The 27,480-nt window shown below is 40.5% G+C and overlaps 1 protein-coding gene across 2 annotated transcripts in view; it reads left to right on the top strand.

Annotated features, from left to right (window-relative positions):
* The window catches only part of TM7SF3 (transmembrane 7 superfamily member 3), a 42,731-nt gene extending 16,342 nt beyond the window's left edge, over positions 1 to 26,389 (top strand). The window contains exons 5-12 of one of the 2 annotated variants that reach the window (XM_043561438.1): positions 454 to 625; positions 4,848 to 5,025; positions 11,007 to 11,093; positions 18,842 to 18,922; positions 19,552 to 19,704; positions 22,654 to 22,751; positions 23,335 to 23,497; positions 24,776 to 26,389. In XM_043561438.1, coding sequence (XP_043417373.1) covers positions 454 to 625; positions 4,848 to 5,025; positions 11,007 to 11,093; positions 18,842 to 18,922; positions 19,552 to 19,704; positions 22,654 to 22,751; positions 23,335 to 23,497; positions 24,776 to 25,038 — 1,195 coding nt within the window. In that variant the 3' untranslated portion in view covers positions 25,039 to 26,389. Of the gene's footprint in view, positions 1 to 453; positions 626 to 4,847; positions 5,026 to 11,006; positions 11,094 to 18,826; positions 18,923 to 19,551; positions 19,705 to 22,653; positions 22,752 to 23,334; positions 23,498 to 24,775 lie in introns of both variants that reach the window. The other variant, XM_043561437.1, reaches the window with a different exon arrangement.
* The last annotated feature ends 1,091 nt before the right edge of the window (positions 26,390 to 27,480 follow it).

Genomic DNA, 27,480 nt, shown 5'->3' with positions numbered 1-27,480 from the left:
CTTTTTGTAAAGATTTTATTATTTTAATTAAAACTCTGCCTTAGTTTGTACTTTAATAGTAATGATAGCTAACATTGAGTAACATTTGAATGCTGTTTGTGCATCATCCATAGTGCTGAATGCTGTATCTTCTTGTCCATTTAATCCTAACAGTTTTATTAAGAAGAGGTGGTGTTTTTATTTTATAGAGTGGTTCCCTAAGGGTTATGTAGATTTAGTGACATGCCCACATACACATAGCTAACAAGTGGCGAAGCTGACATTTCACTCCAGGCCTGACTGACATTATTAGCATCTGGTTATTTAGCCATACTGCCTCTCAGTATGTTACTTTTCTTCACAATGCCAAAATTGGAATCGATGCAGAAGTTTGAAATTTGAGCTTTTGGTTCCTTTTATAAATGGGACATGCACCACAAGAGATTGATGTTCAATTTTGTTGGTTGACTTTAGAGGCACAAATCCTCCGCCATGTGACATTGGGATGGAACGGGACTCTAGGTGGAGGTTGCTGTATGATGTCTATCAGTATTTTCTGCCTGAGAATGACCTCACCGAAGAGGGGTTGCTGAAGCATCTGCAGAGGATGGCCGAGGTGCCTCAGGTGAAGGCCAATGCTATCAAGGTAAATCTGGTTCTTAATTTGTGTGGGCCAGATTTGTAAGAGCTGGGAAGGGGAGAAGCTTCCTGGAGCTTACTTCTTTACTGTGTCCTTGGTCTTTCTGGGATTCTCACTTTATTATCTTTTATTTCATTATTGTCTTGTTAGTGATATCCCAGAGTAACGTTGGCTTTTGAGGAAGTGCTTTAAATTGTATTACATTTTGGGGCGCCTGGGTGGCTCAGCCGGTTAAGCCTCTGACTTCGGCTCAGGTCATCATCTCACGGTTCGTGAGTTAGAGACCCACGTTGGGCTCTGTACTGACAGCTCACAGCCTGGAGCCTGCTTTAGATTATGTGTCTCCATCTCTCTCTGCCCCTCTCCCACTCACATTCTGTCTCTCAAAAATGAATGTTAAAAAACTTTTGGCAAGTGTAAAAGTTACAGTGTTTTGACAAAAGACAATGAGAAACTGTTTAAGGGTGTACATATTGTCATTAATATATATATATATATATTTTTTGAAGGTTTATTTATTTATTTTGAGAGAGTGTGAAAGCATGAGTAGAGGAGGGGCAGAGAGAATTCCAAGCAGGCTCCGCGCTGTCAGCACAGAGCCTGACTCAGGGCTCGAACCCTCGCAGACTGAGATAATGACGTGAGCTGAAACCAAGAGTTGCACCCTTAACTGACTGAGCCACCTGGGTGCCCACACGTTGTCATTAATATTTAAACCCAAACTCAAAGCCTCTAACTTGGAGCAAAAGTTTTCTCTGACCTTTTGAACCCCTGTAAACTCTTGGTATACCAAGTGTAGGGTACCGACCCCCAGCAGCATTGGCATCACCTGGGAGTTTGTTAGAATTACAGACTCCTCAGCTCCACCCAGGACCGACTGAATCAAAATTTGAGTTTTGAGGTCCCGAGGTGATTCCTATGCATATTAAAATTTGAGATTCATGCTATAGATCATTTTTGTGGAGGGCAGGATTTATGTCTTAAAAGGTACCTGAAAGCAGTGTAACCTACAGGTTCATCCTTCAGTCTAATGGTTAATGGGTAGAGTTTTTATAGACTGCTCTGATTCTTCCCAGAGGGCTGATAGGTTACAGATTAGGTAGAAAGAAGTGACTGAAACAGAGCATACGTGATTAGCCCAGGGGCCTCAGTCTGTTGAAGAGCAAGATCTCATTTTGTTGCCATGTCACCTAGGATGTCATGGTCGCATGCTAAGAAGGAGCCTTATACAAGAAAACTCACTGTGCTTATTCACAAATTTGGAAGGTCTTTTGGATAAGTTTACCAGTTGCCTTTTTACATAGAAAATTTTGAAGATTGTTTGTATTCTCATGAAGAATACAAGAATTCATGTAAGAGGAGCTTTTTAGGTTACTTTTTAACTTTAAGTTAAGAGTTAGAATATTGTATGCCAGAGTTGAAGGAAACCCTCTGTGACTAATGAGGACATGTGTGAAAAACTGGAGACTTTGAAGAGGTTTATACTGGCCAACTTTGGGACAATTCAGTCATCAAAAAGAATAATGATTGCGTATAAGTTTTGAATAAAAACAAGACCACACTGATATTAAGAAAGAAAAAAAAAAGAGGGGCACCTGGGTGGCTCAGTCGGTTAAGCCTCTGACTTTGGCTCAGGTCATGAACTTGTGGTTTACGGGTTTGAGCCTTGCTTCGGGCTCTGTGCTGACAGTTCAGAGCCTGGAGCCTGCTTCGGATTCTGTGTCTCCCTCTCTCTCTGCCCCTCCCTCCTCATGCTCTGTCTCTCTCTCCTTCAAAAATAAATAAACATCAAAAAAACTATTTTTTTTTAAAAGAAAAAAAGGAAAGAAAAAGAAAACTCGTCAGTTGCTATCATTGGAGAAGATTCTTCTACCAAATTACTCTGGAAATTGATACAGGGAAGGAATTTACACTGCCTTTTGTAAAAGAGGAACTGAAATTCATCCTAGTTGATGAGAGAAAGCTCTTTACTGAATAATGCTGGCCAATATATGTAGAAGGAGTATTAGGATTAGAAAATCACCTTTCTTTGAACCCTAGTGAAATAATTCAGGCAAGGATCATCAGATGAAAGATTGTTGGGGAACAGGATATTCTCAGGATGCCTAAATAGCATGCTGAGATTAATTCTAATTGCCAAAGGGAAAAGTACTTTTGAAATGGAATGGTCTGAGGGTCTCCATCTTATCCATGTGGTCAGTTAGATTCACTGATGGCAGGTTGGCTTCCGTTATATGCTCATACGGCACAGTCTGACATCATCACCATCATCTATAAAGTATTCTAGCAAAATATGTTTAACTGAATTCAGTCCATTGTAATTCTTGTTTGCAGAAAATACATGGGATAAAAGAATAAGTGGGATACTTTGAGCACAATCTGACAAATCCAGATTGTGGAATGTTCAGTAAGACAACTGCTCTTGTTTCGTTTTGTTTTGTTTTTTGTTTTTTTTTTTTTTAGATTTTATTTTTAAGTAATCTCTACACCCAATGTAGGACTTGAATTTACAATACTGAGGTCAAGAGTCGCATGCTGGGGCACCTGGACAGCTCAGTCCATTGAGCATTCAACTCTTGGTTTCTGCTTAGGTCATGATCTCATAGTTCGTGAAGTTCGAGCTCTGTATTGGGCTCTGCGCTGACAACATAGAGGCTTCTTGGGATTCTCTCTCTCCTTCTCTCTCTGACTCTCTCTCTCTGTTTCAAAATGGATAAATAAACTTAAAAAAAACAAAAAAAGGAGTCGCATGCTTTACCAACTGAGCCAGTCAGATGCCCCTATAAGACAACTGTTCTTAGATCTCCTTAAAGGTCATTGGATGGGTGGGTGGGAGTGATGGGAAGGATGATCCTAGATTGGAGATAAACACCATGCATAAAATGGTTGGATTTTGGTTAAGCGGTGGGGAACAGCTTTAAAAGACATATGGGAAAATCTGAATATGGACTGTGCATTAGATTATAAGAGATTATTGATTTTCTTAGGTGAGCAAAGGCATTAGGGATTTATAGAATACCCTCGCACTTAGTGCCTTGCTACTCAGAGTGTAGATGAATGGGTAGCATTGACATCACCTGAAGAGTGCTAGAAAAGTGGGCCCTCTCTCGGGTGCCTCCTCTGACCAACAGAATCAGAATCTGAATTATAGCAAGTTCTACCAGTGATTTACAGGCACATTAGGTTTGAGAAACACTGTTTTAGAGTGTGCACATTGAAGCATTTAGGAGTGAAATGTTGTATCTGTAACTTACTGTAAAATGGTTCAGCAGGAAAAAGAGGAAGAAGGAGGGAGGAATAAAAAAAGAAATACAAAACATTAACAATTGTTAAATATAAGTGGTGGTATATATAGTTCATTCATTTTATTCTTTCAACATTTCTATAAGGTTGAATTATTCATAATAAAAAATTTGGGGGTAGGAGGTAATGTTAACATTTTGTTGAACTTGACCAGTCCTTTGCCAGAAACATATTTTTGAAGGCTAAGCAATATTTTTAAACAGAAGTTTTCTAAGAGGCTTGTAATTATTCCTGAAACTCTAATATTAAATGTTTTAACTTTTATTAGCAGGAACATATTTGTGTATTCTGGCCATGTAGGGCCTTTGTTTCTTCTGTTACATATATCTAAAAACATGTATCTTCTGTTACCTATCTAAAAATTAACAAGCTTTAAAAGGGAGTTTTTGAAGTGAAAGACTACTGCATAATACAACTATGTGGAATGCTTTCTTACTGCAGAGTCCGTTAGACAAAAATAATTGGTCCTGTGAGATGTTAGTAAACACTTGTCTATGACAGTTCTATAGCTAGTAGCAATAGCTAACATTTGTTGAACACTAACTCTGTGTCAAGCATTGTGCTGAGTATGAAGAGAAGAAGGGCTAGTGAGCAGAATAATTTCTGGCTCTTGCCCTTGTGTTTATAATCTAGCATATGAGAAAAAAATTTTCAGTTTTGTCCTAGTGTTTACACTTTTACTTACATCGTTGACATTTGATGCTATACAAAAACTTTAGAAGCATTTTGTGTAAGAACTTCCTTATAGTAGCATGTATATAAACTGTGTAGGACAATCTTTTGACGGAACTAAATGGGTCGGTATGTATTTTAAACAAGAATTATAATTTAATATTACAATTTCATATCACATGTAGGTGGGATTATAATAGCACAGCTTTTTAAAAAAATCTGAACACTAATCACAGATTATTTTTGGCTTCAGGTGGTTACCCTCACAGCTAATGATAAGACAACTGTTTCCTTCTCCTCCCTCCGAGGACAAGGTGTCATTTATAACGTTGTTGTTCGGGATCCATTTCTAAATACATCTGCTGCTTATGTTCCTGCTCATACATATGCTTGCAGCTTTGTGGCCGTGGAGGGTAATTGTTCTTCCCTTGGTGAGTATATGGATTTAAACTTTGAAATTTCTTCTTCGACTGTGCAGGTTTATGTCAACCAATACAGAACATAAGAATATTAAAAAGTGCTTTTGTCTAGTCTTCATTCAGTAGATGCCTTTTGAGCCCCTACATTATTCCATCTGTTTCTAGGCACAGGTATATATACAGCAGTGAACAAAATAGACAAGACACCTGCTCTTTCGGAGCTTATGTTCCAGCAGGGGAGATGAGCCAGACAAGATAAATTTGTAAAATACACATCATGTGAGAAACTGATGAGCACTAAGAAGTGAAAATTACATAGGGAAGGTAGATAACAAGTGGCAGTGAGGGGGGAATTTTGAGAGAGATGGCCAGGGAAGCCCATGGTGGGGAGCTAACCATGGAGTAGAGACCCGAGGCGAGGCAGGGAACCACACGTATGTCTGAGCAATACTGCCAGGCAGAGGGAACAAAGGTCCTCAGATAGGAGCCTTCTCGGTGTGTTTGAAGAACTTCTGTGAGAACAGTGGCTGGAGGAGACTGGGGAGGGTGAAAGGTGCAGCCACGTAGGTCACAGTACGGGAGTCAGCTTCTGTTCAGAGTGAAATGGAAAGGCTTTGGAGGTTTTGAGCAGGGAATGCCATGATCCGACTCCTATTTTGACGGTATCACTCGGCTGCTTTTTTGAGAAAAGTCAGGGCAAGATCAGAAATGGAGATTGATTAGCAGGCCATGGTAATACAGATGAGAGAGGATGGTGGTTTAAGATAGAATGGTGGCATTGAGGGGTTGCAAGATCGTGCGTGTGTGTATTTAACATTTTATTCTGAAATAGTTTCACAGAAAAGATGAAGAAATACTAAGAATTACTGCATAACCTTCACCCAGATTCCTCAGAATGTTAACGTTATCATGCTATTTGCTTTGTAACTCTCTGTAGTGCGCTCATGTGCACATACATTACCTTTCCCTGTGAGCTGTTTGAGAGGAAGTTGCAGACATGAAGACCTTTTTCCCTTAAATTTTATTTTCTTATGTAAGCATAGTAAAAAGATCAAATTCACAAAATTGACAGTAATTCACATCACTGTTATTTAATATTACAGACGCTACCAAATTTCACTAGTCATTCCACTAGTTGCCTTTATTTTAAAAAATGTGATCACATGTTGCATTTAACTGATATGTCTCTTTAGTCTTCTGTAATCTGGAACGATTACTTAGTCTCATTTTGTCTTTCAAGACCTTGACCTATGTGATCTTGCAGTTCGTGAGTTCAAGCCCTACATCAGGCTCTGCACTGACAGTACGGAGCCTATTTGGGTTCTCCCTCTCCCTCTCTCTCTGTTCCTCCCCTGCTTGCGCGCACTCTCTTTTTCTCTCTTTCAAAATAAGTAACCTAAAAAAAAAAAAAAGTCCTTGACCTTTTTGAGGAGTAGGTGCTATTTTTTTCTTTTTTTAGAAGATCATCAGTTGGGGTTTGTCTCATGTTTCCTCGTGATTAAATTCACGGTTTGCATTTTTGGCAGGAATACAAAGAAGTGATGTTGTGTCCCACTCAGGAGGCACTTTATATCTATTTGTCCCATTACCGGTGGTGGTAACATTGAATATTTGGTTAGTGGTGTCTGCCAGGTTTCTCCTTTGTAAAGTAACTGTTTTCCTTTTAAGTATTTTTAGGCAGGACTCTGAATGCAGCTAGATATCCCCTTCTTCAATTCTCCCTTGCTAGGTTTAGCATCCCATGATCTTTGCCTGAAACGTTCATTACTCAGTGGTTGCCAAATGGCAATTTTCTAATTTCATCAATTTTCATAGTTATTAGTTGGCATTCTGTTGTAAGGAAAAGCTTTCTTTTCTCCCCTATTTAATTTATGTATTTGTATACAAGAACCCATGGATTCTTAATTCTCTGGATTATAATCTATCACTATCGTTATTTTCATGTTCAGATTGTCCCAGAGTTGACCCATGAGTGGCTGCATGTAGTTTGAAATAGTGAGTTAGTAGTAGTTGCTGGTGGGTTAGATGAGGCGGTTGAAGAGAGGTGAAAAGGATGACTGCCGTTTTAACCCCGAGCAACTAGAGAGCTAGGGCTGCCATTCACGGAGGCAGGAAAGACTGTTGGAGGAGCAGGTTTGGGAGGATGTATCAGGAGTTCAGTTTTGGACACGTTCAGTTTGAGAACCTTAGGAGGCATTCAGATGGACATGTTGGATTGACAGTTGGTTATATGTATGCTGGAATTCAGGGGAGAGGTTTGGGCTGGAGATTACCTTGGAAGTCATCAGCTTAATAGATGGCATTTAAGGCCATGGACTAAGTGGCATTACCTGTGGAGTGAGAATGTAGAAAAGGAACGGAGTCTAAGGATACTAGGCACTCCAGTGTTTGGAGGTCGGGAAATTAGGAACTGAAAAATGACCGTTGGATTTAGCAATGTGGAGGCTGTTGGTTGGAGCTGTTTCATTGGAGTGCTAGGGTAAGCCTTACCAGAGTATGCTCAAGAACAAATAGGAGGAAAGAAATTGGAGAAGAGTCCAAATAGCACTATCAAAGAATTTTGCTCTAAAGAATGAAGTCTCTCCACTGTGTTTGGGGATCAGGGCTTCCTCTCCTCTGCTGGAGCTGTATCACATCCCACCCAGTCTTCCACAACCATGCTCAGGATCCTGGAGAGATACAGTGTCGGAGACCCAGGCAGATGTAAATTTTGTGTTTTCACTGATAGACTTAATCTCATCTGCATTCCTCTACTCCCCTTCCCTTGAGCCCTTCCATACTAGAGGCCCTCCTAATCAGAGCCTCTCTCTCCTGGGTCTCAGTCTGTTGTGTTAGCCTAAGAAGGAGAGCTCTGATCCTATTACTCCAACCTAGGGTTGACCCCTCCTAGTAACATTGGTCCAGTTGTTGCTTTCATTTTCAAGCTCCATGTATGTGAGGATGTCCTTCCTGAGCTTGAATAGGGAGGAAGTATCCACATTGCCTTTTTTTTTTTTTTAATGTTTGTTTATTTTTGAGAGAGATAGAGTGCAAGTGGAGGGGCAGAGAGAGTGAGACATAGAATCTGAAGTGGGCTTTGCGCTGATGGCAGAGAGTCTGATGTGGGACTCAAACTTGCAAACCATCAGATCATGACTTGAGCCCAAGTCAGATACTCAACCGCCCGAGACACCCAGGTGCCCCCACATTGCCTTTTAATTAAGACCTTGGCCTGTGTATCATAACCTAGAGTGATACTGTGATGATTGAAGACCCTCTACACTTGGACTGTCTTCCATTCTCCCCATCCGTTCACTCCTTTGTCTGCACTCCCCCCAAAAGTGCCCATTTCGCCTCTCGTGTTGTTTCTAGGGTCTACCTGTTATGAAACCTTCTGCTGTCTGGTTTTACCTGGATGTTTTTTTCTGTCCTTTCCTGGTACTGTGTGATAGGGGGTTCTGTTTAGTTTCTCTCTGCTGCCTAATATCGTGGAGGAATATCTAACTGTGGGTGTCAGGTTTTATTGGGGAAGCAGATCTTTCTAACCTTGATGATTATACTTACTGGAAACTGCCACTACATTTTATTTAAAAAAGAATTATCCCAGCAATCTCCATGTTTGTGGTATAAAAATTAAGTCATAGAACAGCATTCAACCACGGGTCTGAAATAAGCAGAACAGGGCATTTTATCTTTTGTTTCATCTCTTTTGGGTGCTTTGTTCTCAGAAACACTGCTGTGTGGGTATGTATCATACCCTGCAAATTCTGGCTTGTGTTTCTTTCTTAAATGTAGCTCTTCATGGTATTTGCATCTGAGCACCCTTAAGTGTTTTATGTGTTTTGATCTGTGGCAGGTTAAAACATTTTTCACATGAAATTGTACAGGTGTTTTCATCTTTAGTTCAGGGGTTATTTTCTTGTGTTTATCTCACAAGGAGTCATGACGGTGAATTTAGTGAGTGCATTTTTCTGTTTAGTAAGCTGTATCTTTCAGTTCATGTTATTTATAAGTTGGTGCCTATTAAGGACCATGAGATTTGGGATTCTTTGGCATCATGAAGCATATTGTGCTTTATTGTTAGAGTGCTTCAATTTTTTTCAAAAGCGGTATGTGTAATGAAGATGGGCAGTAATTTGTTCATGTGCGATATATAGTGTAATGCCTGTTCTTTTATTTTAATGTGAGTTTTGGTTAAATTTTTTTGTTACGATGAGCTTCAAAGAACCTTCCTATACCACTTTTTCAGCCTTAACAGTTTTGATTCATGGCTATTATTTTGTTTCAGCTATGTGCACACCTGGGTCTCTGTCTCCCAGCCCTCCGTTATTATTTTTTTAAAGATTTTATTTTTTAGTTTAATTTGCTATTATTATTTTCTAATGTTTTTATGTTTTAAGAGAGTGGAAGTGGGGGAATGGCAGAGAGAGGGGAACAGAGGATCCGAAGTGGGCTGTATGCTGACAGGCTGACAATACAGTGCTCCATGTGGGGCTTGAAATCTCGAACCACTTGATCATGACCTGAGCTGAAGTCAGGTGCTCAACCTATTGAGCCACCAAGGCACCCCAAAGGTTTTTTTTTAAGTAATCTCTACACCGAGTGTAGGGCCTGAACTCACAACTCTGAGATCAAGAGTCACATGCTCTACTGACTGAGCCAGCCAGGCACCCCTGGCCCTCCTTTATTATTGGATTTTCTTTTAATAGCAAATTCCTGGCTGTCCTTTTCCTCACAGAATTTCTGTGTGTGTGTATGTGTGTCTCTTCAAGATAAGTGCCGTTTTTGGGGCGCCTGGGTGACTCAGTCAGATTGGCGTTCGACTTCAGCTCAGGTCACGATCTCATGGTCCGCGAGTTCCAGCCCCGCGTCGGGCTGTGGGCTGATGGCTCAAAGCCTGGAGCCTGCTTCTGATTCTGTGTCTCCCTCTCTCTCTGCCCCTCCCCCGTTCATGCTGTGTCTCTCTCTGTCTCAAAAAAAAAAAAAAAAAAAGTGCCGTTTTTAAAAAGTAATAGCCACAGTATCACCAACATAAGTTTCAGTGAAAAATTTTGAAGATAATTTTTTAATAGCATCAGATTAACAGCCAGTATTTGCATTTTCCCAATCATCCCAATTGTTTTTCAGGTTTTTTAAAATTTAAATTAGGTTTCACATGAGGCCTATATATCATATTTAGTTGATGTGTCTTAAAAAAATTTTATTTTATTTTACATTTATTTATTTTTGAGAGACAGAGCACAAGTTGGGGAGGGACTGAGAGAGAAGGAGACACAGAATCCTAAGCAGGCTCCCCAGGCTCTGAGCCGTCAGCACAGAGCCTGATGTGGGGCTCGAACCCACAAACCGCGAGATCATGACCTGAGCCGAAGTCGGATGCTCAACTGACTGAGCCACCCAGGCGCCCCTAAAAAAAACTTTTTTTAATGTTTATTTTTGAGCGCAAGAGTCATAGCGGGGAGGGGCAGAGAGAGAGAGAGAGGGAGACACAGAATCCGAAGCAGGCCCCAGGCTCAGCTGTCAGCACAGAGTCCAACGCAGAGCTCGAACTCAGGAACAGTGAGATCATGACCTGAGCCTGAGTCGGACGCTTACCTGACTGAGCCACCCAGGCGCCCCTTGAAGTGTCTTTTAAATCTCTTTTTATCCCTAGTTCTCCCCCTTGTTGCCCTCCTTTTTTCTTGTAGTTTGTGAAGAAACAGAACTATTAGTTGCGTGTGTGCGTGCGCGCTCACACACAAGAGCCCAAGAATATGTCACAATAGAGCTTACATACCTCGTCAGGAAGCATGTATTGTCTGGTTCCTCTTTTGGTTATAGCAGTAGCATTGGTCTTCATTGCCCACATAAAATAATTGGTTAGGGCTGGCAAGGGTATTTTTAAAGTAGGTTTATAATATATATATATGTGTGAAATAAATTATTGTCAGTTCACTTTGCTTTTTTCGTGATGCTTTGTCCTAATACCAGGATCAAACTGGATCTATTATCCACTAAATTTTTGTTTCTTTTAGGAAGAGTGTCAACCAAAGTGTTCTTCACCCTTTTTGCCCTGCTTGGTCTCTTCATTTGTTTCTTTGGACACAGATTCTGGAAAACAGGTATTTTGCTATAGTTGCTAATTTTCAGGCGCTGTGGTCTTTTTTGCTTAAATTCTGCTAGGAGATTTATGACCCCTAAGTAGATTAAGTAACTGCTTATCTCCAACTGTCTTCATAGATTTGTGACTGGGGTTCTTTCAGTAAAGATTTTACTTAGTTGCTGTGCTTTTTAATTTTTTCTCTTAATGATGGAGTATAACTTCCTCTTCTTAGGAGAGAAACAAGATTGGATTTGCGCAGCAAACTTCTTCAATTGCTAGCTAGGTCAGATAGCCAACTAAAAATAACTGGTTGGAAATCAGGACATCTGTGTAAGAATATGTGGATTTTGGTATTGGTGGTTGACGATGTTTCCCATGAATCATGCTGCAGGTCTGTGGTATATTATATGTAGATTGAAATGTCTGCTTAGTCCAGGAGGTTGAGACTGCAAACAGGAACTCCCACAATCTCCTCGGTGAAAACCATTCAGGGAGCGAAATACCATAGTTCCTCCCCTTCCCCCATCCGTGGGGCATACTTTCCAAGACCCCTACTGGATGCCTGAAACTACTGACAGTACTTGGACCCTATATATACTATGTTTCTTCCTGTAATACATACCTATGATAAAGGTTAATTTATAAATCGGGCACAGTAAGAAATTAACAACAATAATGCAATAGAATAATTATGGCAATATGCTGTAATAAAAGTTATGTCAGTGTGGTCCCCCTCTCTCAAAATATCTTCTTGTCCTGCACTCACCTTCTTGTGCTGATGTGAGATGATAAAATGCCTGTACGATGAGATGATGTGAGTTGTATGATGTAGGTAGGAATTGGCACACAGTGAGCTTTAGGCTACTGTTGACCTTTTGGTGAACCTCAGGAGGAGGATCATCTGTTTCCGGACCACGGGGTAACCGAAGCCGTGAAAAGAGTATCCACGGATAAGGGGGGAATGACTGTATACGTTATGCTCGCTGAATTGATTTGAATTTTTGGGCTGCCTTTTATGTAACAATGTTTTCAATTACTAAAAAAAAAAATCCTAATTTAATTCATTAACAAGGGGTATACTGGAGCATCAAGGGAAGAGTGAAAATAATCCTGATCTCAAACTCTTTAAACTTGCTTTAATAAATTACCAATTAAAATATGCATTTCTTTCTCAATTACTATATTTTTTCTTGATTGAGAAGAAAATATTGTGAAGAATGTTTCTTTTTTTTTTTTTTTTTTTTTCTTTCTGAAATTTATTGACAAATTGGTTTCCATACAACACCCAGTGCTCATCCCAAAAGGTGCCCTCCTCAATACCCATCACCCACCCTCTCCTCCCTCCCACCCCCCATCAACCCTCAGTTTGTTCTCAGTTTTTAACAGTCTCTTATGCTTTGGCTCTCTCCCATTCTAACCTCTTTTTTTTTTTTTTTTTCCTTCCTCTCCCCCATGGGTTCCTGTTAAGTTTCTCAGGATCCACATAAGAGTGAGACCATATGGTATCTGTCTTTCTCTGTATGGCTTATTTCACTTAGCATCACACTCTCCAGTTCCATCCACGTTGCTACAAAAGGCCATATTTCATTTTTTCTCATTGCCATGTAATATTCCATTGTGTATATAAACCACAATTTCTTTATCCATTCATCAGTTGATGGACATTTAGGCTCTTTCCATAATTTGGCTATTGTTGAGAGTGCTGCTATGAACATTGGTGTACAAGTGGCCCTATGCATCAGTGCTCCTGTATCCCTTGGATAAATTCCTAGCAGTGCTATTGCTGGGTCATAGGGTAGGTCTATTTTTAATTTTCTGAGGAACCTCCACACTGCTTTCCAGAGCGGCTGCACCAATTTGCATTCCCACCAACAGTGCAAGAGGGTTCCCGTTTCTCCACATCCTCGCCAGCATCTATAGTCTCCTGATTTGTTCATTTTGGCCACTCTGACTGGCGTGAGGTGATACCTGAGTGTGGTTTTGATTTGTATTTCCCTGATAAGGAGCGACGCTGAACATCTTTTCATGTGCCTGTTGGCCATCCGGATGTCTTCTTTAGAGAAGTGTCTATTCATGTTTTCTGCCCATTTCTTCACTGGGTTATTTGTTTTTCGGGTGTGGAGTTTGGTGAGCTCTTTATAGATTTTGGATACTAGCCCTTTGTCCGATATGTCATTTGCGAATATCTTTTCCCATTCCGTTGGTTGCCTTTTAGTTTTGTTGGTTGTTTCCTTTGCTGTGCAGAAGCTTTTTATCTTCATAAGGTCCCAGTAATTCACTTTTGCTTTTAATTCCCTTGCCTTTGGGGATGTGTCGAGTAAGAGATTGCTACGGCTGAGGTCAGAGAGGTCTTTTCCTGCTTTCTCCTCTAAGGTTTTGATGGTTTCCTGTCTCACATTGAGGTCCTTTATCCATTTTGAGTTTATTTTTGTGAATGGTGTGAGAAAGTGGTCTAGTTTCAACCTTCTGCATGTTGCTGTCCAGTTCTCCCAGCACCATTTGTTAAAGAGGCTGTCTTTTTTCCATTGGATGTTCTTTCCTGCTTTGTCAAAGATGAGTTGGCCATACGTTTGTGGGTCTAGTTCTGGGGTTTCTATTCTATTCCATTGGTCTATGTGTCTGTTTTGGTGCCAATACCATGCTGTCTTGATGATGACAGCTTTGTAGTAGAGGCTAAAGTCTGGGATTGTGATGCCTCCTGCTTTGGTCTTCTTCTTCAAAATTCCTTTGGCTATTCGGGGCCTTTTGTGGTTCCATATGAATTTTAGGATTGCTTGTTCTAGTTTCGAGAAGAATGCTGGTGCAATTTTGATTGGGATTGCATTGAATGTGTAGATAGCTTTGGGTAGTATTGACATTTTGACAATATTTATTTTTCCAATCCATGAGCAGGGAATGTCTTTCCATTTCTTTAAATCTTCTTCAATTTCCTTCAGAAGCTTTCTATAGTTTTCAGCATACAGATCCTTTACATCTTTGGTTAGATTTATTCCTAGGTATTTTATGCTTCTTGGTGCAATTGTGAATGGGATCAGTTTCTTTATTTGTCTTTCTGTTGCTTCATTGTTAGTGTATAAGAATGCAACTGATTTCTGTACATTGATTTTGTATCCTGCAACTTTGCTGAATTCCTGTATCAGTTCTAGCAGACTTTTGGTGGAGTCTATCGGATTTTCCATGTATAATATCATGTCATCTGCAAAAAGCGAAAGCTTGACTTCATCTTTGCCAATTTTGATGCCTTTGATTTCCTTTTGTTGTCTGATTGCTGATGCTAGAACTTCCAGCACTATGTTAAACAGCAGCGGTGAGAGTGGGCATCCTTGTCGTGTTCCTGATCTCAGGGAAAAAGCTTTCAGTTTTTCCCCGTTGAGGATGATGTTAGCTGTGGGCTTTTCATAAATGGCTTTTATGATCTTTAAGTATGTTCCTTCTATCCCGACTTTCTCAAGGGTTTTTATTAAGAAAGGGTGCTGGATTTTGTCGAAGGCCTTTTCTGCATCGATTGACAGGATCATATGGTTCTTCTCTCTTTTTTTGTTAATGTGATGTATCACGTTGATTGATTTGCGAATGTTGAACCAGCCCTGCATCCCAGGAATGAATCCCACTTGATCATGGTGAATAATTCTTTTTATATGCCGTTGAATTCGATTTGCTAGTATCTTATTGAGAATTTTTGCATCCACATTCATCAGGGATATTGGCCTGTAGTTCTCTTTTTTTACTGGGTCTCTGTCTGGTTTAGGAATCAAAGTAATACTGGCTTCATAGAATGAGTCTGGAAGTTTTCCTTCCCTTTCTATTTCTTGGAATAGCTTGAGAAGGATAGGTATTATCTCTGCTTTAAACGTCTGGTAGAACTCCCCTGGGAAGCCATCTGGTCCTGGACTCTTATTTGTTGGGAGATTTTTGATAACCGATTCAATTTCTTCGCTGGTTATGGGTCTGTTCAAGCTTTCTATTTCCTCCTGATTGAGTTTTGGAAGCGTGTGGGTGTTCAGGAATTTGTCCATTTCTTCCAGGTTGTCCAATTTGTTGGCATATAAGTTTTCATAGTATTCCCTGATAATTGTTTGTATCTCTGAGGGATTGGTTGTAATCATTCCATTTTCATTCATGATTTTATCTATTTGGGTCATCTCCCTTTTCTTTTTGAGAAGCCTGGCTAGAGGTTTGTCAATTTTGTTTATTTTTTCAAAAAACCAACTCTTGGTTTCGTTGATCTGCTCTACAGTTTTTTTAGTTTCTATATTGTTTATTTCTGCTCTGATCTTTATTATTTCTCTTCTTCTGCTGGGCTTAGGCTGCCTTTGCTGTTCTGCTTCTAGTTCCTTTAGGTGTGCTGTTAGATTTTGTATTTGGGATTTTTCTTGTTTCTTGAGATAGGCCTGGATTGCAATGTATTTTCCTCTCAGGACTGCCTTTGCTGTGTCCCAAAGCGTTTGGATTGTTGTATTTTCATTTTCGTTTGTTTCCATATATTTTTTAATTTCTTCTCTAATTGCCTGGTTGACCCACTCATTCGTTAGTAGGGTGTTCTTTAACCTCCATGCTTTTGGAGGTTTTCCAGACTTTTTCCTGTGGTTGATTTCAAGCTTCATGGCATTGTGGTCTGAAAGTAAGCATGGTATAATTTCAATTCTTGTAAACTTATGAAGGGCTGTTTTGTGACCCAGTATATGATCTATCTTGGAGAATGTTCCATGTGCACTCGAGAAGAAAGTATATTCTGTTGCTTTGGGATGCAGAGTTCTAAATATATCTGTCAAGTCCATCTGATCCAATGTCTCATTCAGGGCCCTTGTTTCTTTATTGACCGTGTGTCTAGATGATCTATCCATTTCTGTAAGTGGTGTATTAAAGTCCCCTGCAATTACCACATTCTTATCAATAAGGTTGCTTATGTTTATGAGTAATTGTTTTATATATTTGGGGGCTCCGGTATTCGGTGCATAGACATTGATAATTGTTAGCTCTTCCTGATGGATAGACCCTGTAACTATTATATAATGTCCTTCTTCATCTCTTGTTACAGCCTTTAATTTAAAGTCTAGTTTGTCTGATATAAGTATGGCTACTCCAGCTTTCTTTTGGCTTCCAGTCGCATGATAAATAGTTCTCCATCCCCTCACTCTCAATCTAAAGGTGTCCTCAGGTCTAAAATGAGTCTCTTGTAGACAGCAAATAGATGGGTCTTGTTTTTTTATCCATTCTGATACCCTATGTCTTTTGGTTGGCGCATTTAATCCATTTACATTCAGTGTTATTATAGAAAGATACGGGTTTAGAGTCATTGTGATGTCTGTATGTGTTATGCTTATAGTGATGTCTCTGGGACTTTGTCTCACAGGGTCCCCCTTAGGATCTCTTGTAGGGCTGGTTTAGTGGTGACAAATTCCTTCAGTTTTTGTTTGTTTGGGAAGACCTTTATCTCTCCTTCTATTCTAAATGACAGACTTGCTGGATAAAGGATTCTTGGCTGCATATTTTTTCTGTCTAGCACCCTGAAAATCTCGTGCCAATTCTTTCTGGCCTGCCAAGTTTCAAAAGAGAGATCAGTCACGAGTCTTATAGGTCTCCCTTTATATGTGAGGGCACGTTTACCCCTTGCTGCTTTCAGAATTTTCTCTTTATCCTTGTATTTTGCCAGTTTCACTATGATATGTCGTGCAGAAGATCGATTCAAGTTACGTCTGAAGGGAGTTCTCTGTGCCTCTTGGATTTCAATGCCTTTTTCCTTCCCCAGTTCAGGGAAGTTCTCAGCTATGATTTCTTCAAGTACCCCTTCAGCACCTTTCCCTCTCTCTTCCTCCTCTGGGATACCAATTATGCGTATATTATTTCTTTTTAGTGTATCACTTAATTCTCTAATTTTCCCCTCATACTCCTGGATTTTTTTATCTCTCTTTTTCTCAGCTTCCTCTTTTTCCATAACTTTATCTTCTAGTTCACCTATTCTCTCCTCTGCCTCTTCAAGCCGAGCTGTGGTGGTTTCCATTTTGTTATGCATTTCGTTTAAAGCGTTTTTCAGCTCCTCGTGACTGTTCCTTAGTCCCTTGATCTCTGTAGCAAGAGATTCTCTGCTGTCCTGTATACTGTTTTCAAGCCCAGCGATTAATTTTATGACTATTATTCTAAATTCACTTTCTGTTATATTATTTAAATCCTTTTTGATCAGCTCATTAGCTGTTGTTATTTCCTGGAGATTCTTCTGAGGGGAGTTCTTCCGCTTGGTCATTTTGGATAGTCCCTGGCATGGTGAGGACCTGCAGGGCACTTCCCCTGTGCTGTGGTGTATACCTGGAGTTGGTGGGCGGGGCCGCAGTCAGACCTGATGTCTGCCCCCAGCCCACCGCTGGGGCCACAGTCAGACTGGTGTGTGCCTTCTCTTCCCCTCTCCTAGGGGTGGGATTCACTGTGGGGTGGTGTGGCTCGTCTGGGCTACTTGCACCCTGCCAGGCTTGTGATGCTGGGGATCTGGCGTATTAGCTGGGGTGGGTAGGCAAGGTGCTCGGGGGCAGGAGGGGCAGGCTTAGATCGCTTCTCCTTAGGTGATCCACTTCAGGAGGGGCCCTGTGGCAGCGGGAGGGAGTCAGATCCGCTGCCGGAGGTTTGGCTCCGCAGAAGCGCAGAGTTGGGTGTTTGCGCGGAGCGAGCAAGTTCCCTGGCAGGAACCGGTTCCCTTTGGGATTTCGGCTGGGGGATGGGCGGGGGAAATGGCGCTGGCGAGCGCCTTTGTTCCCCACCAAACTGAGCTCTGTTGTCAGGGGGCTCAGCAGCTCTCCCTCCCTTTGTCCTCCAGCCTTCCCGCTTTCCGAGCAGAGCTGTTAATTTCTGACCTCCCAGACGCTAAGTCGCGCTTGCTGTCGGAACACAGTCCGCCCGGCCCCTCCGCTTTTGCAAGCCCGACTCGGGGGCTCTGCTTGGCCGGCGAGCCGCCCCTCCGCCCCGGCTCCCTCCCGCCAGTCCGTGGAGCGCGCACCGCCTCGCCGCCCTTCCTACCCTCTTCCGTGGGCCTCTCGTCTGCGTTTGGCTCCGGCGACTCTGTTCTGCTAATCCTCTGGCGGTTTTCTGGGTTATTTAGGCAGGTGTAGATGGAATCTAAGTGATCAGCAGGACGTGCGGTGAGCCCAGCGTCCTCCTAAGCCGCCATCTTCAAGAAAACCTCTGTGAAGAATGTTTCATTCCTCAAAGTATAGAATGCTTCTGTAACAAAGAATTTAATTTTTAAGCCCCAGGCAAGGTCCCAGATATATTACTAGGTATTTTAGTGGGTGAAGACAGTGATTAATTATTCATCCTGGACAAAAAAGGATGAATTAAAGGAAGGTATAAAGGTCACTTTTTGCTTTAGAAGAGTTTGTTATTTTGCTTTATCTTTTTATTTTTGCTCACGTAACAAATTGAGTGTGATGAGATTCAGATCAGATACAATGACAAAAGTATACTGTTCTTGTTTTCAGTGGGAACTATGAGGATGTTAGAATGAGCTTTGAAATTAACAGTTAACAACTTACCAGCTGAAACTGACCTCTATGCAAGAGCGTATCCAATAGTTAGTACTTTAATATCGCATTCATTTTAATATGATTTCTAAATTTTTCTTATCTTTCAGGTAATTATTTCTTTCCTCTAAATGTCCTAATATGTGTAAATTCTGGGAGCTGAAGCATATATTTGTAGGTTAGAAATTTAAATTGCACTGTAAAAAAAAATACGTAACCATAGCTTGTATTTTTTTTTTTTCTGGTGCTTTGCTACTAGAATTGTTTTTCATAGGCTTTATCTTCATGGGACTCTTCTTCTACATACTGATTACAAGACTGACACTTGTTAAATATGATGGTAAGTGAAAATAATACAGTTTCATTGGAAAGGTGTTGTGTTCACACTCCCCCTTTCTTTGTGTAGTTTGACCAGTATTGTGTGTGCTATTACGTGTGTAAATAATGGGCCACCCATAATGGAGACATCTTTTCTAAACTACTTATTTAGACCTTCTCCTCTGGGTTTTTAATCTGCATGGTGAATTCCTTGGTACTTAGGGAAATGAAGGGCCATGTTGATTATAAACCTGTGTTCTAGCTCTGTAGTGTATTGAAGATACGAGATTTATAACCATCAAAAATAATAAGATTTTCTTTACCTTAAAACAAAACCCGGCCATGTCTCATTGAACAGAATGCTTGTTCCCCGTTCTTCCTTAGCCCCTGTTTATAGATTGTGCCAAGCCACACCTGTCACGTGTCCTGGGAGGTATAGTTCACCTGCTGGTTCCCATGGCTCAGGCCAGCCCCTCCCTGGACAACAACATCCCCCCCGCCCCCCCGCCGCCATGCTGGTGTCATGTCACCCCCTCAGTACCTGGCCTACAGGAAGGCTAAGGTTGGCTCTGGTGATGGTGTTGTGTATTTGAAGCATGTGGTAGGAAAAGCCACCTCTGGTCAAACAGTTCATCTTCTTCTTCTGTGCAGTTCGTCTGATTCTGACAGCCGTCGCTGGAAGCGTTGGTGGGATTTTCTTGGTAGCTGCTTGGTGGCGATTTGGAATCCTCCTGCTCTGCATGCTGTGTGTTGGATTAGTGTTGGGCTTCCTCGTCTCCTCAGTGATGTTCTTCGCTTTCCTGGGTAGGAGATATGTAATGTTTTGTGTGTTCAGTTTTTTGTTTGAAAGACCTTTATTTGGGCTCTCTAGGTACAACTACTGCATCTCAGGGACTTGGGGCCTTACCTGTAGAGCTCTGGAAATTTGTTTTGTTTTAATGTTTTTATTTTTGAGAAAGAGACCGAGCATGAGCAGGGGAGGTGCAGAGAGAGAGAGGGAGACACAGAATCCGAGGCAGGCTCCAGGCTCTGAGCTGTCCGCACAGAGCCTGATGTGGGGCTTAAACTCAAGAACCATGAGATCATGACCTGAGCCGAAGTCGGACGCTTAAGCGACTCAGCCACCCAGGCACCCTGAGTTCTGGAAATTTGTATCTGTGATGTGGCACTCTAGGGAGTACCAGTACACCGTGAATCTTAAGGAGAAGCTCCGTTTATCCCACAGATGAATTGGGTGTGGCTCTGTTGGAGCTGAGTTGGGAACCTGGTGCTTTGTTCCTGGTTTTCATTTCCACCGTCTGCCAAACCCCAGATATTCTAATGTACCTACTGTCCTCTAGGTCAGTAGCACAGGGATAGTGTCGGAGATTTTTTTTTCTTAAAGTAATTCAGTTTCTGTCAATTTTTAGAATGTGGTTAACTTTTCTAAGTTAACTTTCTTTTGTAGGGGAGGAAAAATTTCCTTTTTATCCTTCTAAGGTTCTTTGGCTGGTAAAATAATTAAATTGACATAAGATAGATTAATAAGAGAAAAACAAATTTAATTTTGTATATACAGGAGACCCAGAAAAATATGAGACCCAAAGGCAGGCAGTTTCAGACCTCTGTGTCATATGGAGCTAAGAAATGGGGTAAGCGTGCAGGGTTTCAGATGGTGGGGGTTGGGGGTGCAATTCAGCAAGAAGACAAGAAGATAAGAGGAGCAGACATTTGGTAATCAGAGGTTTGCCCTGCTAGGCAGTTAAGTCTTTCAGAGAAAATAGTTATCTCTGTTAATTGTTCTCTCCCTGGGCCAGGATCCCTATTTACATTCTTTTAGGCAGTTAAGGAAGCAATAAAAGTTTTTCCTGACTCTGCTGGGTCTTGAGTGCCTTCAGCTCAAAATAATCCACATGCCTGAGTGGCACATTCTACTGCCCTTTGTGGTTGCATAATAACTTACTTTTCCTGATTGTTGTCAAAAATGCAGAAAAAAAAAGGAGTATTTATATTTTAAGGTACTCTTTTAGGCTATTTCCTTCTTGTGATAATGTTCTTATATATATCAACCTCAGCTTAAAGTTAATTTAGTTCTTGTGTATATCTTATATATATCAACCTCAGATTAAAGTTGATGGAAATGTTAGATATAAGAATATAAGAGGCTGTCACCTCTTAAGAATGCATGATATGACAGAGTGTGGTTGGCTCTCTGAAGACTTTTTTTCCCCGAGACCAGAAAGAATTGACAACCTGTGTGTTTACTGACTATTCCAAGTCCCTTTGTTCTGATTTTAGCAAACCTATGAGTTCATTCCCACAGGCCCCCTTGCAGGTAGCAATATATGTAAAAAAACTAGATACCTTTATATATAAAAACTAGATAGTCTGATGCTCAATAGCAATGTTTAGATTTGCCTAAAGGACAGATTCACAGGGAGGTTTGTTGAAAATGCGTATTCAGGGCCCTATTCTAAAGCACTAAATCAACTACTTAATAAGCTCCCTTCCCTTGTTTTGTTAATGGTTGGAGGGATGATTGGTTAGAATTTTTAATAGTTAATGTGTTTGTTTATGAACTGACTCATTGCTGAAAGACAGGATCAGTGTCTCCAGTGGATGCAAAGTCCTATTTTTAAGCATTAAAATTTTAAACATTTCTAAGCATTAAAATTTAAAAAATTTTTAGGCATTAAAATTTTAGTTGGCGGCTAACTTCTCAGATCTAATTAATTTGCTACTGTTTTCACCTTATTATGTAGCCAGCAAAGAGCTTATACTCTGAAAGGGTCAGTCTTCACATACTGGCATCACGACTACTGTTTTCAATCCCTGGATTCCTTGACTTTTTTTTTTTTTTTAAGCTGCATGTGTATTTTGTGAAGGTTAATAGAGTTAAACTACAGAATATGACCCATAAATCCACCTCACTGCAGCACGTTACTGTTCGCTTTCTCAGAATGTATGGTCCCAAGGTCCGATCTTGCTATGGAACTCCCCCTCTCCTGGGATTTATGGGTCTTAAGATATGGGGCCACTTCCAGTTGGGCTGAATGATGGTGTCAGTATCAGTATCAGATAATTGTCCAGCTTATATCCTCGCCTCTAAACTTAATTTATAAATAGGAGTTCTAATATATTCTTCCTGGGTCACCCCAGGTGTGCTGCATGTTGGAGAAGGGTTCAGTAGGTGTGCGGTCAGTGGTTAGCTCCTATCTTTCCTGATACGTGAGGAGTCACATCTTCTAGTCTGCAGTGGCTGGACAGGAAATGCATTGATGGTAAAAATCTAGTAAAAGGATTTTGCTGTTCATTTTGGGTGGGATTTCATACAGTTATCTCTGAATGCCATTTACTTGCACTTTTTACTTTGCAGTACAAAATCACAGAATGATAGAAGCATAGAGCAAGAGAGGATGGTTTGAACTACAAAATAGTTCAATCTTCTTATCTTATGGGTTAGGAATGTGAGGCCCAGCATCACAGCTAGTGAATGGAAGAGTTTAGACTCATCCAGCCTCTTCTGCATTTCCCTGGGAATAAATGCAGAGCATTTACCTGCTTGATCCCACCCCTTGACCTTCTAAGACACATCCTTCAAAGGAGATTGTATTGGCCATTAAATCAAAAAAGTCAGAATTCATTTCGAAATGCCAGCCTATGCCTTGGTTGTTACAATAAACTTTCCGTGTGTGTCTGTGTTCAGATGTTGAGAAGATGAAATTGAACTTGGTAAACCTGTTGTTAACTCTTGATTTCTTCTTGCTTTTTCAGGGAACCTAAAGATTTTTCATGATGATGGTGTGTTCTGGGTGACCTTCTCCTGCATAGCTGTCCTCATTCCAGTAGTTTTCATGGGCTGCTTAAGAATAGTGAGTGTTTCATCAATGAGATTCATTCACTATATTGTCCCGGGCCTTCACTTGCTCACGTGTTGCATCATTTTGCATGTTTTATTTACTGGGGAGAGCTGTAGGACAATCTTTATGAGATGATTAATTTTAAATAGCCTCATTACTGTGAAAGCAGGAGAAGTTCTGATTATAATGATCACAGAGTGTTTTTCATCAAGTGGAGTAGGCAGGTCCCCACCGTCCATATGCTTTGGACAGTGGGAGCAGAGAGGTTGGGCTCACTATAATTCACAACCTGGTGGGTGCTTAGTTTCAGCGGTCTCTCCAAAGAAGCATTCTTTGTGTAATTAGACTTTGTTGCTGAGGTTCTTTCACAGGGAAGACATTTTCTATAAGGTTCTGTTTTGAGAACTCACTATGGGTTTCGAAGGTGGTTTTCAGTTTAACCTGCCAGGTAGCCTTTATTCAGCTCTGAGACTTGATCCCATTTCATGGGCCCTGAGGGAGAAGTGATTCCCTGTGATTGAGGCCAGTAATGAGGCATAGAAACAATTTCTTGTTCTACCAGTGGCCATGCCTAAACTCTTGCACTCTTCCACAGCTGAACATACTGACTTGTGGACTCATTGGCTCCTACTCGGTGGTCTTGGCCTTTGACAGTTACTTGTACACAAGCCTTTCTCATATCACTCTGAATGTACTCAAGAGAGCACTCAACATGGATTTCCACAGAGCTTTCACAAATGTGCCTTTTCAAACTAATGGTAAGACTAAATCCAAGAACTGGAGTGACAGTCAAATAAGAATATTGGCCTGCCTGTGCCAACAAGGGCACTTGGTAACTCAATTGAAAGAAGGCTAACTAGACAAAAGGAGGAAACCCATGCCCTACAAATGCTATTAGAGCCTTCCGTTAATGATAACTTATGATCCACAGGAGCAAATCATTTAAATTTGTAAGTGGTGGAAGTTCACACTTCTAAAAATCTACTGAGTGAATTTTGTTAAGAAATTTCCCAACCAGGATTACTTGGTTACCTGGTCAGATTCCCAGTTGGGAGAAAAATTCTGAGAACAAAACTGTTTGGCACCTTACAGATTGGGGTGGGATGAGGGATGAGAATGACAGCCTGATTTTTAAAGTTATTCCCTTGTTTCCCTCCTTTAAAGAAGCATGTAATTTGCTAATTGAAAGTGAAAAAGTGATTTTCAGTCTAGAAGTGTTACCATTTCCACAGTTGTAAGATTCTATCTGTTAAAGGTTTTCCATTAACTTTTTGAGGAAGAGAAAATGACTAAACTAAGTATTCATAGTGAGTGTAAGATATATTGGTTTCAGAAATGTTAAAATATGGAAGATGGAAAAGCATATCTTAGCGTTGGAAAATATTTAAGCACAATCGTGATTGCAATATCTTTACCTCTATTATGCTGAGCCTGCCCTCATTGGATAGGAGGTTGATGGTTAGAGACCTCAAAATCCATGTTGTCTTGGAAATTTTACATACAAGACGGTATTTTGCCAAGCCTTGTACTGGAAGCTCAGTTACAGTGTGTTGACTCTCTCCATGCATTTCTAAATCCACCCTATGAGTGTGGTGGGGCCCAATATTGAGTGGAATGGGAAAAAAGAGAGCAAGGTGGCATCTCCTGTTCCATGGTGTATGTTCGTGAGGTGTATCTTGATGACTGCCTTCTCCCCACCCCACCTGCAGAAAAACACAACAAACAACTATGCCTGTGGACATTGGTCATAAAATGTTGGAGTTCCAAGGATCCAAGCAACTGATTCCTTTACAGCCTGTCTGGACTTTCAAATGCCATCATAGAAATTCCTATTTTAAAATGTAAAACCGTAGCTTCCTTATTTATTCCTTGGTTTGTAAATGAGGAGATACACATGTTTGGTCGAACTCACCAAAAAGTCTTAATTGTACTGAGAAAGAATGGCACAGATTTAAACTATGAGAAGTTAAATGTTAAGAGCTGTGTTAGGTATTTAAGAGACAAGAGTTCAAACTGCTTTTCTGTTGTTCTTTTAGACTTTATTATCCTGGCAGTATGGGGGATGCTTGCTGTGAGTGGAATCACGTTACAGATTCGAAGAGAAAGAGGGCGACCATTTTTTCCTCCCCACCCATACAAGTTATGGAAGCGAGAGAGAGAGCGCAGAGTAACAAACATCCTGGACCCTAGCTACCACATCCCTCCATTGAGAGAGAGGCTTTATGGCCGAATAGCCCAGATCAAAGAGCTCTTCCAGAAGGAACAGCCAGCCGGAGAGAGAACACCCCTGCTTCTGTAGATGCCAAAGGGGGTTGGTCATTGTGGTCTCAAAGCACTGCCCAGGCGTTGCCTCAGCTTTGGTGTGTATGCCCAGCCTGCTGCAGCAGTCTCCGGTGCAACTCTGATAAGAACAGAGGCGTATGTATGTGTGCTTTGCACAGTTTCACGGTGTCCTTATTGATGTGTTATCAAAAGGTACCCTTCTTTTGTTTAATTGTGGTAAAACACACATTTACCATCTCAATCATAAAGTATATAAGTTCAGTAGGCACTTTGTTTTTGTCCTTTATTGCTTACAATGCTAATTTAAATACTAAATTATGTACGTTATTTGAAAATAGGGTGATTTACATAGATCAGATATGGATATAACGGCCTCCGGTTTTTTCTTTAAAGGCCTTTTAAAATAGTGTTGACCTCTGATCTCTAAAATGTGTTTGAATTTTTTTTTTTAAGGAAACCGATTGGCACCTACCTTAATCTGTAGTCCCTTTAGTAAGGAAACCTTTTAACATTTGCATTTTTTAGTTGTTTCTGCTAAATTGGTTGTTATTAGGATTGATGTAAAAATAGTGTCAAAAATTTTCTCTTTTGTGTGAAGACTTTGTACCATCTGTATTTTAGTGATGAGGAGGGAGGGGGTCAAAAAGGATTAAAGAATTTAAAGGAGCTACTTTTAATCAGGTTCTTGGATTCTGTAAGGAAAGTTCCTTCCATTTTGACCCTCCCCCCGCCCCGCCCCAAGCAAGCACCTCGATGCCCTGGGCTGCGTACCCACTCCTCATGGCATCTGGTTCTGCCTTGGATCGGAAGCTGGTGACTCTGACACAATGAGTAACGGTGAGGGTAGCTGTGGTGGTTGCATACGCATTTGTGAGTTAACCACTATTTAAACGATGCTGCTTTTAAGAGTTTTTTCACAGCACGACAGATTTTTGGAGTTTTAGGTAACGAAAATTTTCAGCTTTTGCATTTGTTTTGGAAAGGCTGAAACATAAAACTAAACATACAGAAAGCGAAAACATACAAAGCTAATCATTTTTGCATTGCAGAATTAGTAAACACAGGTGTTTACTATTATGTAACCCTTACTGTTTATATAACTTCAGTAACACTTGAATTTTTTTTTTTTAATTACTGTAGGGATTGTGGCTTCTGCCATATCTTTGTACATTCTGACAAGTTATATGGAATGTTTGGGAGTTATTTTCTGTACCATCAAAATGTACTGCCACTGAAGACTGTAAAGACAGAGGACACTTTTTTGGAGGATTGAGACAAATTACTTAAAAAATTTTCTTAATTTGTGAGTCATAAAATGCCAGTTTGTATCATTTTTTTAAATAATAAATACCTATTTTGAAGAAAAATGCTAAAAAGTCTCATTATTAACAGATTTTTTTTTTCTCACCAACTGTATTTGTACTGTAGCAGTGAAGACATGACAGAAGTGTCATAGGTATAAAATTACTTAATCTGGAGAATTAAATCTTTATTTAAAAAATTTGGTTTAAGCCAAACAAAATACTAGGAAATGAAGGAAATCTGCAGTAGTGTGTTAAATTTATATCCCTTGTTAGGAGGAAAGCTGACGTCTTTGGTAGGCTGATTTGTGTTGGTTATTAGCACTTCAGGTTTGTGTAACTGAAGAAAGGTAGTAGTATTACCAGAAAATTAGTTACACTATTCCTTAAATGTTTTGGTTCTGACCAGTCTGTTAGAGGTTAGCTACCAGGTTGCTAAATCACAGCAGCTAACTCGTGTGATGGATCAGTAGATCTATAGAAGGTTGGGATAGAAAATTGATTCTTCCAAGGAAATTGCTATACTGTTAGACCAGAAACAGACTTTAGAGATCATCTTACTTGGTCCCTTATTTTATAACTGAGTAAATTCTTGACCAAGGAGTCAATTATATGGATATTTATCAATAACTGTGCCCAGATCAAAATTTGGGATACCTGATTCCCTATACAAATGTGCTTTATGCCCTATCATGATGAAAATGTAAGTCACTAATTATTTTCAGCTCTCTTCTGCTGGTGGATTGGTGACAACACAGTGAGAAGCCAGCCTTCTGCAAGAAGAGGAAAAAGGCCTCAGTGGAACCCAACCTTGAACTTGGACTTCCAGCCTCCAGAATGGTGAGAAAATAAATTTCTGTTGTTTATGGCACCCAGTCCGTGATATGTTATGGCAGCCCTAGCAAACTAATACCCTTTATAAATCATTTCACCCTGAATGTTGATTGGAAGACCTCTGGGCAGTTTGGCCACTGTGTTTGTGAGGACCATTCTATGAAACTGAGATACAGAGGGGCTCAAGTTAGTGGAAATTTGGGCTTACCGAGGGACTACCATATAGTCATTACATGGGAGGTTGGCAGGTCTGGATCAAGCTACATCAGTATTAATAGGCAAAATAAAGAAAATACGTACAATGATAGTCGTTTTTACTTGGC

This window comes from Prionailurus bengalensis, chromosome B4 (genome assembly GCF_016509475.1).
Source record: "Prionailurus bengalensis isolate Pbe53 chromosome B4, Fcat_Pben_1.1_paternal_pri, whole genome shotgun sequence".
In the NCBI taxonomy this organism is placed as follows: Eukaryota; Metazoa; Chordata; class Mammalia; order Carnivora; family Felidae; genus Prionailurus; species Prionailurus bengalensis.
This window is presented reverse-complemented; position numbering and strand designations above follow the sequence as displayed.